The following is a 15,869-nucleotide window of genomic DNA, read 5'->3' on the forward strand; positions in this document are numbered from 1 at the left end:
GAGAGCCAGGCTGGGCTGACAGGTGCCATTTCTCCATCTCTCTAGAGCCCGCCCCCCGCCCCGGGGCACCAGGTGCAAATCTTGGTGTGACGCTGTCTGAAGCTGAACAGACAGGACGTGGGGTCACCTGGGCTGGCTGAGTGGGGATTTGGGGGTGCTTACTGCATCCACGGTGACCTCGGCTGGGGTGGGCCGCCATCTACCCTCATTTGCTGGGCACACAGGCCCCTCAGTGCCCAAGCCAGCGCGTGGTCAAGGGCAGTGGGACGGGCGGTGGCCCCGACCTTTGCCCCCCTCGGCAGGAGCCCAGCTGCACCGTGGGCCCCCAGGGAGGGCGGCGTCCGGGTAACCCGGCCTCCCTCTCGTGTTCCTTAAAGCCGCGCCTCCGGGAACATTATAGCATCTGCTCCCTTTCCTCGTGTGAGACATGCTGAAAAACGGCCATTCATCTCTAAATCCCTCTTTTCAGTCACTCCTAATATTCTTTTAGAAAGAGAGACAGCGGGCGCCCGGCCGAGCCCTTCGCAGACTTGGCCCCGACCCAAAGGGGAGTATTTGTTTCAGCGGAGTCAGCGGAGTTCACCCGGGTCCGGGAAGTCAAGTGCGCGGCAGAAGACACGCCTCCCAGCCTGGACTCACGCCCTCGGAGGGCGGAGCCGGGGCAGGTCAGGTGACACCTCCCGCGCCCCCAGGAATGTCACCGCGGAAGAGCGGCGTGGCTCACTGCAGCCAGCCGGTGGCGGTGCAGGGGCGCCTGGGCGGGGCTGAGATGGCTCCGCCGTTGGCCCCGCCCTGTGACGTCCGTCTTGTTCCCGGTGAGTCTTCCTTCTGGGGGGGGGGGCTGCTTAGTTCTCCTTCAGAGCACAGGGGTCCTGTGCGCCCTGACTGCGGGGGGGGAGGGTGTGCCTGGGTGTCATGCAAGATGCCTTCTGGGTTTGGGGGGCGCAAGGATCCATCAGCGCCTCCAAATTCCAGCCACAGCCGACACCGACACCGACACCGTCCGAGTCCTCACTCCCCAGACGGCCCTGAGCTGCAGCCGTGGGCGGGGGCTCTCTGCTCCCATTTGCTGTGTGTTCATTTCCACCCCAACACATCGTCAGCTGTGGAAGGTCCAGCAGGACACACGTGCCTGTGTGCATGCATCTGTGTGTGCGTGTGCACGTGTGTGCACGCATGGGCTTGCATCAGCTCACATGTGTGCATCGGTGTGCATGGGTGTGTGCGCACGTAGGTTTGTGGGCATTTGTGCATGCATCTGTGTGCATGTGTGCACAGCTGTGTGCTGTGTGGGCATGCATTTGCATGTGTGTGCGCACATGGCTGGCAGCTGTGCATGTGCGCATCAGCATGTGCATCAGTGTATATGGGTGTGTACACACACGTGTGTTTATGTGTGTTGTGTATACACCTCTGTGTGTGCACACAGCTGTGTGCTGCGCGTGGGTGTGTGTTTGCACATGTGTATGTGTGCACATGGGCTGGCAGTGTGCATGTGTGTGCATGTGTGTCTCCCAGTCCTGAAAACCTGTTGCCATGTGGCCGTTGTGTGTGGCGCTGTCCCCTTGGCCGGGAGGTTACGGACATTTGAACAGAGGCCGCCAGCAGGGCGTCCATAAGCAGGTGCTGGCTTCAGCTGACCTGGGTTCAAATCCCATCACTGCCACTTGGTGGCTGCGTGGCCTTGAGTGGCTGGTTTGGCCCCCTCTCCTCTGTTTTCTCCTCTGGAGATGCGCCACAGCCGCACCGCGGCGGGGGGCCGCTGCCAACACTCACCGCGGCCGGCGGTGCTCAGCGCTGGTCTGGGCCAGGTGTCGGCCCCGTAACCTCTCGCAGTGCAGAGGGCGCAGGGAGGGCCGCGCCCCGCCCACCCGTCCATGGTGGTCACCGCCCCCAGGCCCTGGCACGTACGTGCGCATGCGTCTTATTTCTCTCTCTGAACGAGCGTCTTCCTGGTCTCGCCCCCCCCCCCCCCCCCCCAGGGCTCAGGGCGGCCCCGTGTGGCGCGCAGTGATGCCTTCACGCGGTGCTTTCGGGTGGGCGGTCCCGAGGTTTCCAGCTGTTTGCCACGACGGTGTCGCCCGGCCTCGTGGACTGAATGGTGGCCCCGACGGTGCCGGGCCCCGATTCCTGGAGCCGGGAAGGGTCACTTTATGAGGGGAGATGTGGTCACACCAGAGCCCTTGCGTGAGGAGGATACCTGGGCGCAGTCACAGGCGTCCTTGGAGACACAGGGGAGAGGGGCGCAGGGAACCAGGGAGGCCCCCAGAGGGGTGACGGGAGGGTGGTGGGTGGACACTGGGGTGCTGGCAGCCCCCAGGGCTGGAAGAGGCGGACGGAGTCTCTCCGGAGCCCCCAGAGGGAGCTCGGCCCGCCTGCCCCTCCGTTCAGGCCCAGGGATGCTAACTGGGCTCTGGCCTCCGCACCGGGAGGATGAACTTCCCCTGTTGAAGCCGAGTCAGTGGGAGCAACTCACAGCAGCCGCGGGTTCTGATACGCTGGGTGTCCTTCAGACGCAAGCCTGCCCGCGTCGGTGAAGTGGGGGGGCAGGGGGCTGCAGGGGACCCCTGAGGGCGAAGGGTGCGCGTTCTTTCTACAGCAACGAAGCACGTCCAGCACACGCTGCATCCCGCTCACTCGTGCGGCCCGGACACGTTCCATGTGAAGCCGCAGGGGCGCGTCTCCGAGGACACGCGGGCAGAGTCACGCACCCATGTCCGAGGTGGGTGTGGTGCTGGGTGTCCTTTGTTCTTTGCCCCGTGGACACGGCGCCCTTAGTTTTACGGGCCCCTCCAGGCTGGCCTTTTCTTTGTTTTATGGGTTTATCAAATGGGCAGTGATTCATCAAATGTCTTCTTGGCATTTATGGAGATGACCGTAAGGTGTTTCTCTTTTGACCTGTGAAAGCAGCGTGTCACGTTAACACTGCCTGCGGTGGCGGTGGCCCCGCGCCCCTGACATCCGTGTGCTCTTGGGTGCGGTCTGTTCAAATGTGCCGCTGGATGCGCCGGCACACCGGTGTGCAGGACAAAACGACCCACTGGGGGGTTCTCTTTGTTTGAGTGAAACGGGCGGCTCTGGTTCCGAGGGCCGTGTGGGTCTCGGGTGCACGTTTCTGTGGCGCCTCGTCGCATCTCGCACCGCGTGCCTGCCTCCCAAAGTCGAACCGTCTCCCCGACCGTGTGTACCCGGCCCCTTCACCCTTCCATGCCCCTCCACCCCCCTCCTGGTCACCGCCGTACCATCGTACCGTCGTCTGCACCCCTGAACTTCTGTCTGATGTCCCGTGCGTGAGTGGAGTCACACGGCAGGACATTCACTCCCCAGGTCCGTCCGCACTGCGGCAGATGGCGGTGCCCCCCCTCTCCCAAGGCCCATTGGGGTCCCCCCGAATGTACCACGCGCTGTGTCCCCTCGGCCCAGCCCTCTGCCGGAGCTCACGGTGGCCGTCTCCGCGGCTTGGCCACCGTGAACAGTGCTGCAGTGAACACGGCGGTGTGTCGGAGGGCGGGCCCCCGAAACGGAATTTATTTACAAGAATTGTGTGTTTATTGGCGTATGTGTAGACATCAGTCACCCTCCAGGTCCTCTCCTGGGATGCCCCACACCCATCGAGACCTTTCCCACGGCTCAGAGCAGCGTTTGAACTCGTCGATTGTGACGCCTTTCAGTGCTTCTGCCGTTTTTTGTCTCGCCTCGTCCATCTCAGCACCACGTCTCCCTCTGGGGACGTTTTCATTTGGGGAAACAAGAAAAAGTCTCTTGAGGCAAGATCAGGTGAACAGGGAGGGTGGGGCACGGGGGGGGGGGTCACGCCGTTTTTGGCCAAAAACTGCTGAACACTCAGCGCGGTGTGGGCAGGTGTGATGGCAGCTCACCCACCATGAAATGGGCAAATGCATTTTTTTTCTTCAAACAAAAAAAATTCACTGAAGCCGAACGCAGCCTCTCACAACAACACCAGCTGGTGCGCTGATACAGGTGGGTTCCTAGAACACTCCCCCAGTGGGGGAAGCCTGTCCTACAAGGGGCCCACCCTCCAGAAGGTAAGTCGGGGGTACTGGCATTTCCCCTCATATATCTTTGCAAACGCCCGTGTCCGGGGTTTCAGGTGGACGCACACCCAGGAGAAGGGGCACGGGGCCGTGCGGCAGCTCCGGCCTGCCTTTTCCGGGGAGTGGGGAGCCTCCACTCTGGTGCCCGCAGCGGCGGTGCCAGTCTGCGCTCCCCCCGAAGTGAACGGGGGTCCCCTCTGCTCCGCATCCCATGCACGCCCCGTGACTGTGTGACTGGGGAGTTCTGTAAACACGCCGTGTTTGCTTTAAAACCCAGATGCGGCACAAAAATGGAGGACACCCTCTGACAACCAGGTTCGGCACAGGAACAGAGAGACTTTGCTGCGAGGTGGCCATCCTCGCCACGTGCCTGAGGATTAATGGGGTGACGCTGTCGGAAGGTGACGAGGGAGGGAGAACCCCCCGAACTGCGTCTCTGTGGAGGACGGGGTCCCTGGAACGAGGCCCGAGGTGGCCTTTGCCGGGCGGCTTGTCCGCTGAAACGGGGGACAGCTGCGGGGGTGGGGGCAGTGAGCAAGGAGGACGGGGCTGTGTCTCCGATGGAGCTCCTGTCCCCCCCCCCCGTGAGTTAGGGAGCAGCGGGGGGGGCACGCTGGAGAGAGCAGACATGCAGGGCGGCATCGGGGGGGTGGTCCAAGGACCTGGGATTTCGGGGCTCCCCCCCCGCCCCGTGACCACCACTGTGGGGCTCTCTCTGCCGTGCTGGCTGGGGCTGTGCCAGGCGGCTCTCCCGACAGAGAGGGGGTGGGGTGGTGGGCACATGGGGCGGCTTCCTGGTGCCCGCAGTCTCTAAGGGGGTCCCAACGTTGGGGGCAGTGAAGGGGCATCGAAAAGAACTGCAGGAGGACCCCGAGGGGCTTCGGAGGGCCCGGGGAGGGGGGGCGGGTTTCCCCCGGTGTGGGAGGACCCGGGACCGGGGACAAGAAGAGACCCTGCCCCCGCCTCCTGCCTGCCCTCCCCCGCCCTCCCCCATCCCCCTCCTCCCCCATGGCTACCGAGACTTTCCCACCGTGACGTGACGAGATCCAGTGCCTGGCGTGTGACCGGCCGGGCTGCGCCGTGTCCAAGGAAGCGCTCCGTTTCCCACGGCTTTGTGTCAACTTCCTGTCCCCGACGCCGCCCAGGGCGCATCTGGGCTCACGGGCTGGGAGCCTTTCCCGAGATTCTAAACTTAGAACCTCTCAGTTCCCCAAATATGGGCTCTGACCCGCGGGCCGAGAGGCCAGCCTGCTGGTCACCCCGGTCAGCGCTCCCCCGCCTGGGGCCAGCGTGACCGGATGGGCCGGCGGCTCTGCAGGGCGGGGTGGGGTGGGGAGCAGCGGCAAGCACCGGGCGCCCCTGTGTGTCCATCTCTGTGGCAGAGGCGGCCCCCCCTCCTGGAGGGTGGGCAGGCGGGCAGCTCCCCCGAGGCCCCCCGAGGGGCACACCTTCCCGCGGAGCCGCCGCGTCGGTCAGGCTGCAGGTGAGAGCACGCTCGCTGGTGGTCCGCCTGCGACGTCACTCCCAGACACGTTCTCGGCCCGTGCGTGCGGCCCCCCAGCAGGAGGCTACTGGGTCGTGTATCTCGGTGACTCCGGTCACTTTCACTTCCGGAGGGAAAGTCAAGGGCCGGCCGTCAGGATCTCGCCAGTTCCGTGTGAATTGCCTCGAAATGCCAGGCGCTTCTGGGCCTGGAAACAGCCGCCTGAAAAGGTGGACCTCTGCTCTGGTGAGCTGAGGGCAGGTGAGCTGAGAAGGGCAGGTGAGCTGAGGGCAGGTGAGCTGAGAGGGGCAGGTGAGCTGAGGGGGCAGGTGAGCTGAGGGCAGGTGAGCTGAGGGGGCAGGTGAACTGAGGGGCAGGTGAGCTGAGGGCAGGTGAGCTGAGGGCAGGTGAGCTGAGGGCAGCAGGTCTCACAGTTAAACCCAGAGCAGCTCGGTGTGTGGGCCGCGATGTGCACACGGTGCCCGGGTTCCGTCTCTGTCACTGCACCGTCGGAGGTGGCGACTCGGTGGTAACGCAGGGATCTGGCGGCAGGAGCGCCGGGCGCGCCGTGTGCTTTGCTCACTGACGCGTGAGGCCCAGCTGTTCCGAGTCCGAGGAGTGACGAGGCCCAACCGAGGTCCCGGGGTAACGCTGCCGCCATGTCTGCCTGCTTTGTCCGGGGTGGGGAGGGCGGCAGAGGGGCCGAGGACGTTGTCACACCACCATGGCCACCCACCCACCCACTCAGGCCCTCGTGTCGTCCCACGCGCTGACCGCTGCATGGGCAGAATGAGGGCCTGGGCCGCCTCGCACCCCCAGGCCTGGCCTGGCGGTCCCTCTGCTGGCAGCACCAAGGAACGACCCGGGAACGTGGGCGGGACCTGGGTGGATGTGCCAGGCGCACTCAGGATGCAGTCAGGGTGGCAGTGACTGGCGGCAGCCCTGTGGCCGCTGCCGTGGGACCAGGAGACCGGAGGAGGAGGGTTGGGGCTGGGCAGGTGGCACCTTGGCGCGGCGCTGGCTCCCACAGCCTCGTCGCTGCAGCCGAGACACGGCCGAGGCCACCGCCCATTTGGTCTGCGGGCGTGGGACGGAGTCCATGCCACGTGACGAGGGACCGGGGCTGAGCTGGCGGGCGGCGGTCTGCCCAGGCACCCGAACCCGCCTGAGGCCTGTGTGGGCTGGCAGGCCTCCCCTCCGGCCGGGACACGCCCCCAGACACCCCTTCATCACTTGGGCCACTGGCTCCCAGGGCTGAGTCACGTGTCCACTTGTCAAGGCAGCTCGAGGGTGGGCTCGGTGTCCCTGCCCCTCGCAGGCATTGGTGGGCCAGAGCTGCCATGGGGCCCCGTCCAGCTCCGTGGCCCCGGATGCTCTGGTGGTCAGCGGCCGCCCCCACAGACTAGGTGCACTCGGGCAGGCCCGACAGGCATGAGCTCTGTGATGTCGCCTGGTGCACTAGCACGAGGCGTGGGTGCGGGCGGAAGCTCCCTCGGAACAAAGGGCGGACCCTGGGTGAGCAGGGAGCCCTTTCAGCAGGTGAAAATGCACCCACGTGACCTCCACGGGCCACACAGTGGCGTGTCTGTGACCGCTGGGGAGGCTGGGGGACAGGAGCAGGGGGCGCAGGAAGGCCAGCGAGGGGGAGGTCCCGTCACTTCCTCTCGGGGAAGGCACACCGTCTTCTCCCACCAGGGCCACGGCCCACAGACCACGCCCGGCCACTGCCGGCTGCGCAGTCGGGGACGGGCTGGAGCCGCTGGGGGTGGGGAGGGCGGTTGGGGGTTTAAACTCACAGGTGCCCGGACAAGCAGGCCCGTGGCTGACTGTCACCAGGCTCCGTGGGAGTCTGGCCCTGAGCGCGCGGGCTGCACCCTGAGGATGTGCCTCTGCTTCCGGGGAAGCCCAGACGCCCCCTGCGAACCTGACCGGTGTCCAGGGGAGACCGGCATGCAGGTGGGGCCTCTGCCCCTGGAGCACAGGGCCAGCCAGGCACCAGCAGGCAGGTGAGCTTTGCTGCCCCTGCGGCGGGGGTGCCGGGCCTCGCCTTGGGGAGGCCCAGGGAAACGCGGGGCAGGGGGCGGGCGGCCTCCAGTGGCCACGGGCGGTTTCACGCCAGGTGGGGACTACAGCAGGGGAAGGGGAAGAGCTTTCGGTTTCCTCCAGCTCCGCAGCCGCGGGAGAACCGGGGAAGGAGCGCAGGGAGGAAAACCAGTTTGAAAGCGAGCACATCCTTAGCATTTTGTCAAAGGACCTCCCACACACGCAGTCCTGAAATGAAAACGTGGGCGGGTCTTTCTGAAGAGGTATTTATTAAATGCTACAACCTTTAAAACTTTTATTGCGAGAGTCCACACTCAGAGAAACAGCAGGAGCCCTGGGCGTTCCCACGCCTCGCTCGCGCGGAGGCCGGGAGCGCCCTTCTCCTTCCGGTTGCTGCTGCCGCCGCCGTTGCGCCCAGAGCGGCGAGCCGGCGTCCCCGGCAGCTGCGCCCGCCGGCGCCGCGCCTTCACCTCGGCCTCCACTTGATGTCCTTCACGCCGTGGAAGTGTCTCTTCAGCGCGCTGCTGTCCGCCCACGGGGAGCTCAGACAGGTGTCGTCGTCCTCCTCCTCCAGCCTCTGCAGGGACACGTTTTGCCCAGGAAGGCATTTCGGGGACCTGCGGCGCTACGGGGACTAAAGAGTGAGCCCACGACCCCCCGCCCCCCAGAACCAGGAGCCTCCCAGGCTCTGACGCCCTAGGACGCCCCCCAACCCCACAGGACTGCCCGGGACCCCGGGGCGAGGCGCGGCCGCGGCACCTTGAGCTCCTCCTGCCGCCGGTGGTAGTACAGCATCAGCTGCCTCTGCTCCTCGCTGCTGATAATGGGCTCCCGCGCCGGAGCCCCCTGCCCCCTCTGCAGAGACAGGGGGGGCACACTGCGGACCCGGCATTCTTCTCGGGACAGCCCCGCAAGTGGCAGTGACCGTGTGACAGCACCGCCCTCTGCCAGCCGCTGGGGGTAACAGCTCGTCCACTTCCCACGTCGGAGTGGGCCACTGGGGGGCCCTGGTCCTCGGCAGCCCCTGCTCTGGCCCGCCCTCCCTCCCTCCCTCCCGGTGGCCGGAAACCAGAGGCCGCGCCCCAGTCGGGCGCTGCAGGTCCAGCGGGGGAGGGGCGCTTCTCCCCATGTTAGGGGGGACGGCTCAGGACAGCGCGCTATCTGAGCAGACTCGCTCGCGTCCGGCCCCACGGCCGCTGACCCCCCGACAGGCAGCCTCGGGGCCTTGAACTCAGCGCTGCGGGCTGGAGCTTTCACTGCGAGGCACCCTCGGATCCACACGTCGCCCTACTTTTAACTAAAACTAACATGGCACACCGCCCCCCACTAACTCGAACCCCCCCATGTCGTCACTGCTCCCCGGTTTCCTCGGTCTGGGCCGGGGCGGAGCGGAAGGGTCGCCTCCGCGTACCAACGGGGCGGGACACCGGAGCAGGGTGACATCTCTCGGGTTCACCGAGCCATCCGCCGGCGGGAAGTGGCCAGTCGGGGGGGCACTTACTTGCTGGATCTTGACGATAATCTTGGTTTTTTCGTTTCTGCCCACGTAGTCCGACAGCTTCTTCGTCCTCCGCAGCTCCTTGGCCGCCCACCACAGCTGCGCCTCCGACTCCTCGATGACGCTGAGCGCCGCCTGCGGACGCCGCGAGAACCGGCCCTCGGGTCCCAGCACGCCGGTGCGGTCCCACCGGGCGTGGAGCCCGGGCAGGGGGACTGGCACCCGCCCTCCCTGCCCTGCACGCCCCCCCCCACTCGTTTCAGCCCCCTCCCCGTTAGGAACTGCCTGCCCTGGGGGGCGGGGCGTCCGCTCCTGCTGACTCCACCCCCAGCGGAAGGTCCCTGGGAGCCACGTCACGGGGGGCCACGGGCCGCGGACCTGAGTGCCCGACAAGTCCTCTTTATCCTCCAGCTCCATCCGGATGGGGTCGTAGGGCGGCAAGCCCATGGGGTACACAATCATCGTCGCCCCGCGGAGCTGGTCCAGGGCGTCCTTCACCATCTCCATGGTGACGCAGACGCCGGCCTCCACGTGTTTCTGCGGTGGACAGCGTGGTTACCCAGGAGGCAGCCCACCCAGACCACGGCTCTGCACGGAGCTCCCGCACCCAGTGCCTGCAATCCCCTGGGGGCCTTCCGCTTTCTCAAGTTCTCCAAAGAGCTCCCAGACGCCCAGGGAAGGGAATCCCAAGTGCCCAGTTCCCGCTGGGACGCCGGGGTCCCCCCTCCACCAGCCAGCAGCGCCCCCGTCTGGCCTGGAGGACCGAGCGGATGCGGGACAAAGGGCACAAGAGGAAAGGAAGGGCCGAGCCCACCCACCCCAACAGGCTCGCCCTCGCCTCTGTGAGGCAGAACCAAAACCTGCAAAGAGGAGGCAGGCTGGCTGGCGGGCAGCTCTGGAAGCCGGCGCTGGACTCGCGTTTCCAGGGACACGCTCCAGAGCGGCATCCAGAAAGCTCACCTTAGATATTATGGCTTTGGCTTCTTCTACAGTCTTCTTTAAGACTTGCTTCATTTTTTCATTTGGAGCTATAAAAATACAAAAGGAAAGCGAGAGAGAGAGTGCGCCATCTTTAAAGCGCTCCTCCAACACCCCAAGCCCTTCTGTCGGAGGCGGGGGCGTGGGAAGCGCAACCCAAGCGTGGAGTTCGGCGGGGACGCGAGGGGCCTGGGCGGAAGGCTCCCGCGAGAGCAGAGGCTTGGCGCGAGCTTTCTGCCAAGTGGCCAAGGTGTGGGGAACTGGGGTGAGCGGCACTGCACGGGGCAGGGTGGGGGAGGGGCACGGGTCTCCTGGGAGGGGCCAGGGGCTGAAGGTTCCAGGCCGGGTAGGTGACCCAGGGTCCCCTGCAGCAGGAAAGCCACCAGCAACGCTTAAACGGTCGGGGTGGCCGCACTCCGATACAGCTTGATTCTCAAAACAGGTGCTGGCGGGACTGGCCCCGTGGCACAGGGGTGCCCTTCCCCCAGCAAGGAAAAAAATCCAAATTTGAAAGTGTGGAAGGGACCAGATCTAAGGGAGACGGGGTGAGTGCAAACCTCATGTTCTTGAGAGCAGTATGAACCAGACACTGGAACTACTGGAACTATAAAACCCTAACTTATAGGACTTTTTTTCCCGTTGGTGCAACTCCTTCCAAAATGCAGGCTCTCTCCAAACAGAATGAGACAGGAGGACGGCAGCCACTTCCCAGCACAGAGTCGGGGGAGGGGGGCCCTGCCAGAGCCGCTGGCACAGCCATGCGCGCCAGGGCCTCTCGGGAGCCGTGTGTCTCTGCTGCCCCTGGCAGTGTTGGGGGGCACACAGTAAGTCCTTGGGCGTTTGCCGAGTGATCGAGTACAGCCCCTGAAATGGAGCTTTCTACGCAGGTCAAAAGGGACGGCCATCCCGGCGAGCCACCACTCTTGTCCCTTCAGGGTCACGGGCCAATCAGACCCTAACATGGCAGGTTGTGTCCCAGTGTTGATGAGCACCGCGGGACTTTGCCCCAAAGAGGGGCACATCCTCTGCTCCAGCGGAGACCCTGGGCCGACACCCACTCCCTCCTGCCACACAGAATCTCTAAGCCCCGTCCCTGCACGCCCTCCTGACATGACACGGCCTTCAGTGCACTTCCAGGGATTATCCCCCCCAAACCACTGGGTTGCACCACATGACATTGCCAATTTCATGGGGCTCATCTGAAAATATTTAAAGCTGGCTGCCATCAGGAGTGAGGCGGCACACCCTCCTCATCCGCCCACTTGGCCCTGGAGGGCATTTCACCACGAGGAGCCGCTGGGCGCGCACCCTCCCTCTGTCCGGAAGAACCGAGGTCTGTTTCTAACCCACAGACGGCCCGGCCCGTGGGCGCTGCGTTACCGTGCCCGTTCCTGCGCCCGATGTCATCCTTCCGGAACACGGCCCCGCCGCTGGGCACGCACTTCTCGCCCCACTCATCCCTCAGCTTCAGCTCCTCGATCTGGTCGTCCGTCAGCCCTTGCATGTTGGGCGGGAGGAACACGCCATGCTCGGCCAGTTCCTCCATTTCTTAGAAACAAGAGACAGACAGCACGCACACACCCGTCACCACCTTGCACCCCGCTGGAGAGGGCGCTCCTCAGAGGCCAGGGGCATGCCAGCCGGCTCCAGATCTTGTTCGCCAGACTCTCAGCTCCCCCCACCCCCTGACGTGTGCCATGTGCCAGGCCTCCCCGCACCTCGTCCGCCCCAGGCCCACGGAGGCATGGAGACCCGAGGAGCTCGCCCACGGCCCCAGCGCCGGGCTGCAGACCCTGAGTTCTCCGGCTTTTGCTTGCCCTGGCGCTCAGAGGCAGATTAAAATTCACCCACAGTCTGCGCCCACTTCCCCGGAGCGTGGCAGGGCTTCCCAAGGTGGCCACAGAGGTCATCTCAGTCCACTCAACCCGGTGAGGCCAGCAGGGCCGACCGCACACCCGTCTTCCCTGCCTACAGCTGTGGCATTCTGAAGCAGGCTCGGGTGGGACAGCTACCGCTTTCTATACAACTTCGGATAAACACTTCATAAATAATTCTATGTCCGTCCAACCGGAGGGGAGGGCCGACGGCAGCTCACGTCCCTCAGGAGAGGCAGAGACGGGCAAGGCCCTGGTGTTCCGAGGTCGAGTCCACCACTCAAAGGACGGCTCTGCACTTTCCTGCATCCTAGTGCCCACCCCCAAACCCGTCCACACTTCAGCCTTACAAAGTTTCTTTCTTTCCTCTCTCTCTCCCTTCACCTCCCTTCCCTTCCCCTCCCTCCTTCCCTCCCTGTCCTCCTCACTGGAAAGGGTGACAGGGCCTGGTTTCCCATAACACTGGAAAGACTGTGTGTGGCCCGTGAGCACAATCCTGGAGAACAGGCGGGGTCCTGAGAGGGGGGCTCACTGTCTCTCGTCCCCAAGACCCTGAGCCCCTGGGCCCAGCGGCGGCCTCCCTCACGCTGGTTTTCTCCAGCACAGACCCAGGGCCTGAGTCCCAGCAGACAACGGGGGCTGCAGAATAGATGTGGGGGGTTCCAAGTGTACTAACATTACTTAACATCCAGCATGCCGTTTTCAATGGATAATTTTATAAATACAAGCTGAGTCCCTTTCCTCCCTCATCCCCCAAATGCTTTCATTTTAAAGTAACGTTGACCAGAGCTTGTTTTGGAATCAGGGCACTTTACAAATAAACTCTATGTATGCTCATGAAGGCAGAAACCAGGAGGCCCCTTGCAGAGTTCTCTGTGGCCCGAAACCACGTGCTCTAGTTATGAAAACACTCAGCATCCTGGGCCACACCTGGAGTAGCATCACGTCAAACTCTGTGCTGTCAAAGGAGGTAGCTACTAGGTGGGCTTGGCTATTTAGATGTAATTAAAATGAAGTAAAAAATTAAACGCCGTTCCTGGGTTGCACTAGCTGCATGCCCAGGGCTGAGCGGCCACTGTGGCTGGTGGACACCTGCTGGGACTGCCCCAGGAGGTGCTGCCTGGGTGTGGGGGGCGGGGCGACTCCATGCTGCAGGGGAGGGAGAGGCTGAGTCTTGAGAAGGGGACAGATACGGTAGGGCTAGCCCTGGCTTCTCACCCTGGGGGACAAAGAGTTCACACCGGAAACTGCTCCAGTTCAGGGGGGGGTCTCAAAACCCTGAACTCACCTTTTTCAAGCGCCCAGCGCTCGTCCCCAGTTTCACACCTGCTCCTCCACCCCGTCTCTGGGGTCCCTCCTGGGGCTCTGCCCTCTCTACCCGGTCGTTCCAGAGCGTCCCCCCAGAGCCCCAGTCCTGGCTCCGAAAAACACACGGCTGCCTCCACGCGGCCCCCTGGGGTCGCCGGTGATCCTCCGAGTTCCGTTTCAAGCCCGGCGGCTGCGCATCTTGACAAAGTGGACCCTCGCCCCCAGCCTGTCCCAGGCAGACGTGTGGGTCCCGCGCAACCTCCTCCATCCCCAACGACCCCGGACCCACAGACTCTCGCGCCGCCGACCCACCTGAGCAGATGCGCTGCACCTTGAGCCGCGCGTTGTAGACCCGGGTCACCTGCACCGTGAGCTCCTCCAGCTCCGTATTCCCCGACGCCTGCAGCAGGAACTGGCTCTCGTCGCCCCGCTTCACGTGCAGCAGAACCATGGCGGTTCCGCAGGCCCCGCCGAGGCGGCGAGAAGGCCCGGGTGCGCGGCCCGCGGTGGTTCGAAGGCACAGCGGGCTCCACCGACTAACTGCCTCTCCAGGCCGGAACCCACGGCTCGCGAGCCTACGGTGTGGGGGGTGCGGGCACGCGCTCCCGGAAGTGGCTGTTGCCAGGAGCAACAAAGGAAACAGATTCTGGGGGCAGGGCCACCTGCTCACGGTCCAAATCCTGCGGTGGGAAAGCTGCGAGCGCGGAGAGCCGGCAATCCACTCCCGGAACAGGCGCCGCCCCGCACGGCCCGCACACTCCAAACGCGCCGCGCGTCCGACCCGCACCTGCTGGCGGGGTTCGCCCGCCCGCCCCGGAAGTGGCTGTTGCCAGGAGCAACAAACAAAACAGAGTCTGGGGGCCACCTACTCAAGGTCCAAATCCCGGGGTGGGAAAGCTGCGAGCGCGGAGAGCCGGCAATCCGAACCGAAACAGGTGCCGCCCCGCAACGACCCGCACACTGGCCGGAGATTCGCCCCGCCCCCGGAAGTAGCTGTCGTCCGAGCAACCCTCCCAACAGACCCGACCGCCGGAAGTCCGCGCGGACCGCCCAGGCCTCTCCCCAGGGCCCGACAGTCCCCCGGGAAGACGAACGGGAGGGCGGGGCGCGGGCGGGCAGGCCGGGAGTGGGCGGGGCGCTGAGCACGCGCGGGGGCCGGCCCCGCCCCTCGGTCTCCCAGGACTTTCCGCCTACCTCCGGGAACGCCCCCCTGCTTCCGGTGTGGACCTTTCGGTGGCCCGGAGGCCCGCTCGGGTCGCGGGGGCCGGCGTCGGGCCGCGCTGGTTTTCCGCGGCTGGGCCAGGGGACGTGTCCGCACCGCACGCCTCGGGAGCCCACGCGGCTGCTGCCGGGCGCCACCAGCCAATAAAGTCTTTGACCGGCGATCGACTCAGGCGCCGGTGACCCGGGCAGATCCTGGGTCACTGCTGTCATGGAGCTTATGTCCCATAAATGACAAAGAGAACACAAAAATAAACGGACAAAGTAAATTCAAATAAGGTGAAAAGAAAACAGGAGTTGACTTTTTAGACGAGACCGTCAAGGAACGCCTTAAGGGTGGGTGACGTTTGCAGAGTCCTTGACACCGAGGCTCCGCCGCGGTTATCCCGGTTATCCCCTTGGAAAAGCCGTCACCCCTGAGCTGATTGGAATATTACAGTGACCCGCTACGCGGAGTTCTTGTTCCTGGGGTGAGTTCCCGGGTCTGAGTGGGGCGGGGTGACCCTGAGCCCATGAGTGGCCCTGGCCAGTCCAGGCCCTCCAGGAAGGCGGGGGCAGGGTTACTGGGACGCTGGACCGTGCGCGCTGCTGCTCACATTAGCAAATGTCTCCCTCGAAACTGGGAACCAGGTGTCCCCCCATGGGGCGGGGGCGGAGTGACGTTCAACCAGCGGTGGTACATCCATACCAGGAATACTGCTTAACAAGAAAAAGAAACGAACTGGGTGCACACAGTCTGGATGAGTATCTGGAGATTGATGCTAAAAAAAGCTGTCTCCAAAAGGTTGTATACCATTCGGTCCCATTTCTGTAACTTGTGTTGAAATGGCAAAATCACAGAAATGGGGAATAGGTCAGTGGTCACCAGAAGTTAAGGACAAGGGAAAGGGGGACCGGAGGGCAGGGTGGTGGGAATGGGGCACAGAGGGAGGACCTTGCAGGGCCGAAATGTTCTGCATCACGCGGATGCCCAGGCTGTGGCACTGTGTTCGTGTTGCAGACTGTGACCACCCGGGGCAGGTGGGTCAAGGGTGCATGGTTTCTGCTGTTTCTTAAAACTGCACATAAATCTAAAATCACCTTAAAACTTCAAATATGAAAGCCTATTATTCTGTACCTGTAAGTTCTCCATCAGAGGTTAATGAACATCACTCAATTTATGAGCCAAGGTTGTTACTGGTGGAATAGCAACCACATAAAGCTGGGAAAAAGTCAATACTCAGAAACCACTGGCTTTGGCCTCTGACCTCGTGTCTTTCCTGCCAGTCTCTTCTTCCGTCCGGTCATCTGCGGGCCAGCTCTCCCTCCGTGCCGCCCTGCCCCGCCCTCGTCTCTCTGCTGGTGCTAGAAAAGGACTCTCCGTGCATTACTTTCAAGCCAGCCAGGCCTTGAGTGAGGGCCTCTTAATG

The 15,869-nt window shown here is 64.0% G+C and overlaps 1 protein-coding gene across 1 annotated transcript; it reads right to left on the reverse strand.

Annotated features, from left to right (window-relative positions):
- Positions 1 to 7,963: 7,963 nt before the first annotated feature.
- Positions 7,964 to 14,100, reverse strand: CFAP298 (cilia and flagella associated protein 298). The gene is made up of 7 exons (XM_028503946.2): positions 13,552 to 14,100; positions 11,438 to 11,605; positions 10,040 to 10,107; positions 9,458 to 9,616; positions 9,083 to 9,214; positions 8,341 to 8,436; positions 7,964 to 8,158 (listed from the first exon to the last, which is right to left on the reverse strand). Exons 1-7 carry the CDS (start codon positions 13,688 to 13,690, stop codon positions 8,048 to 8,050), a joined length of 873 nt encoding a protein of 290 aa, XP_028359747.1. The 5' UTR covers positions 13,691 to 14,100; the 3' UTR covers positions 7,964 to 8,047.
- Positions 14,101 to 15,869: the final 1,769 nt, after the last annotated feature.

Source organism: Phyllostomus discolor, chromosome 2 (assembly GCF_004126475.2).
Source record: "Phyllostomus discolor isolate MPI-MPIP mPhyDis1 chromosome 2, mPhyDis1.pri.v3, whole genome shotgun sequence".
In the NCBI taxonomy this organism is placed as follows: Eukaryota; Metazoa; Chordata; class Mammalia; order Chiroptera; family Phyllostomidae; genus Phyllostomus; species Phyllostomus discolor.

Coding starts and splice junctions, on each gene's coding strand:
- CFAP298 (XM_028503946.2), bottom strand. CDS start 13,690: ATGGTTCTGCTGCACGTGAAGCGGGGCGACGAGAGCCAGTTCCTGCTG. Junction 9,215..9,457: donor AGGACTTGTCGGGCACTCAG/GTCCGCGGCCCG, acceptor CGGCGTCCGCAG/GCGGCGCTCAGCGTCATCGA. Junction 8,159..8,340: donor GGCGGCAGGAGGAGCTCAAG/GTGCCGCGGCCG, acceptor GTGTCCCTGCAG/AGGCTGGAGGAGGAGGACGA.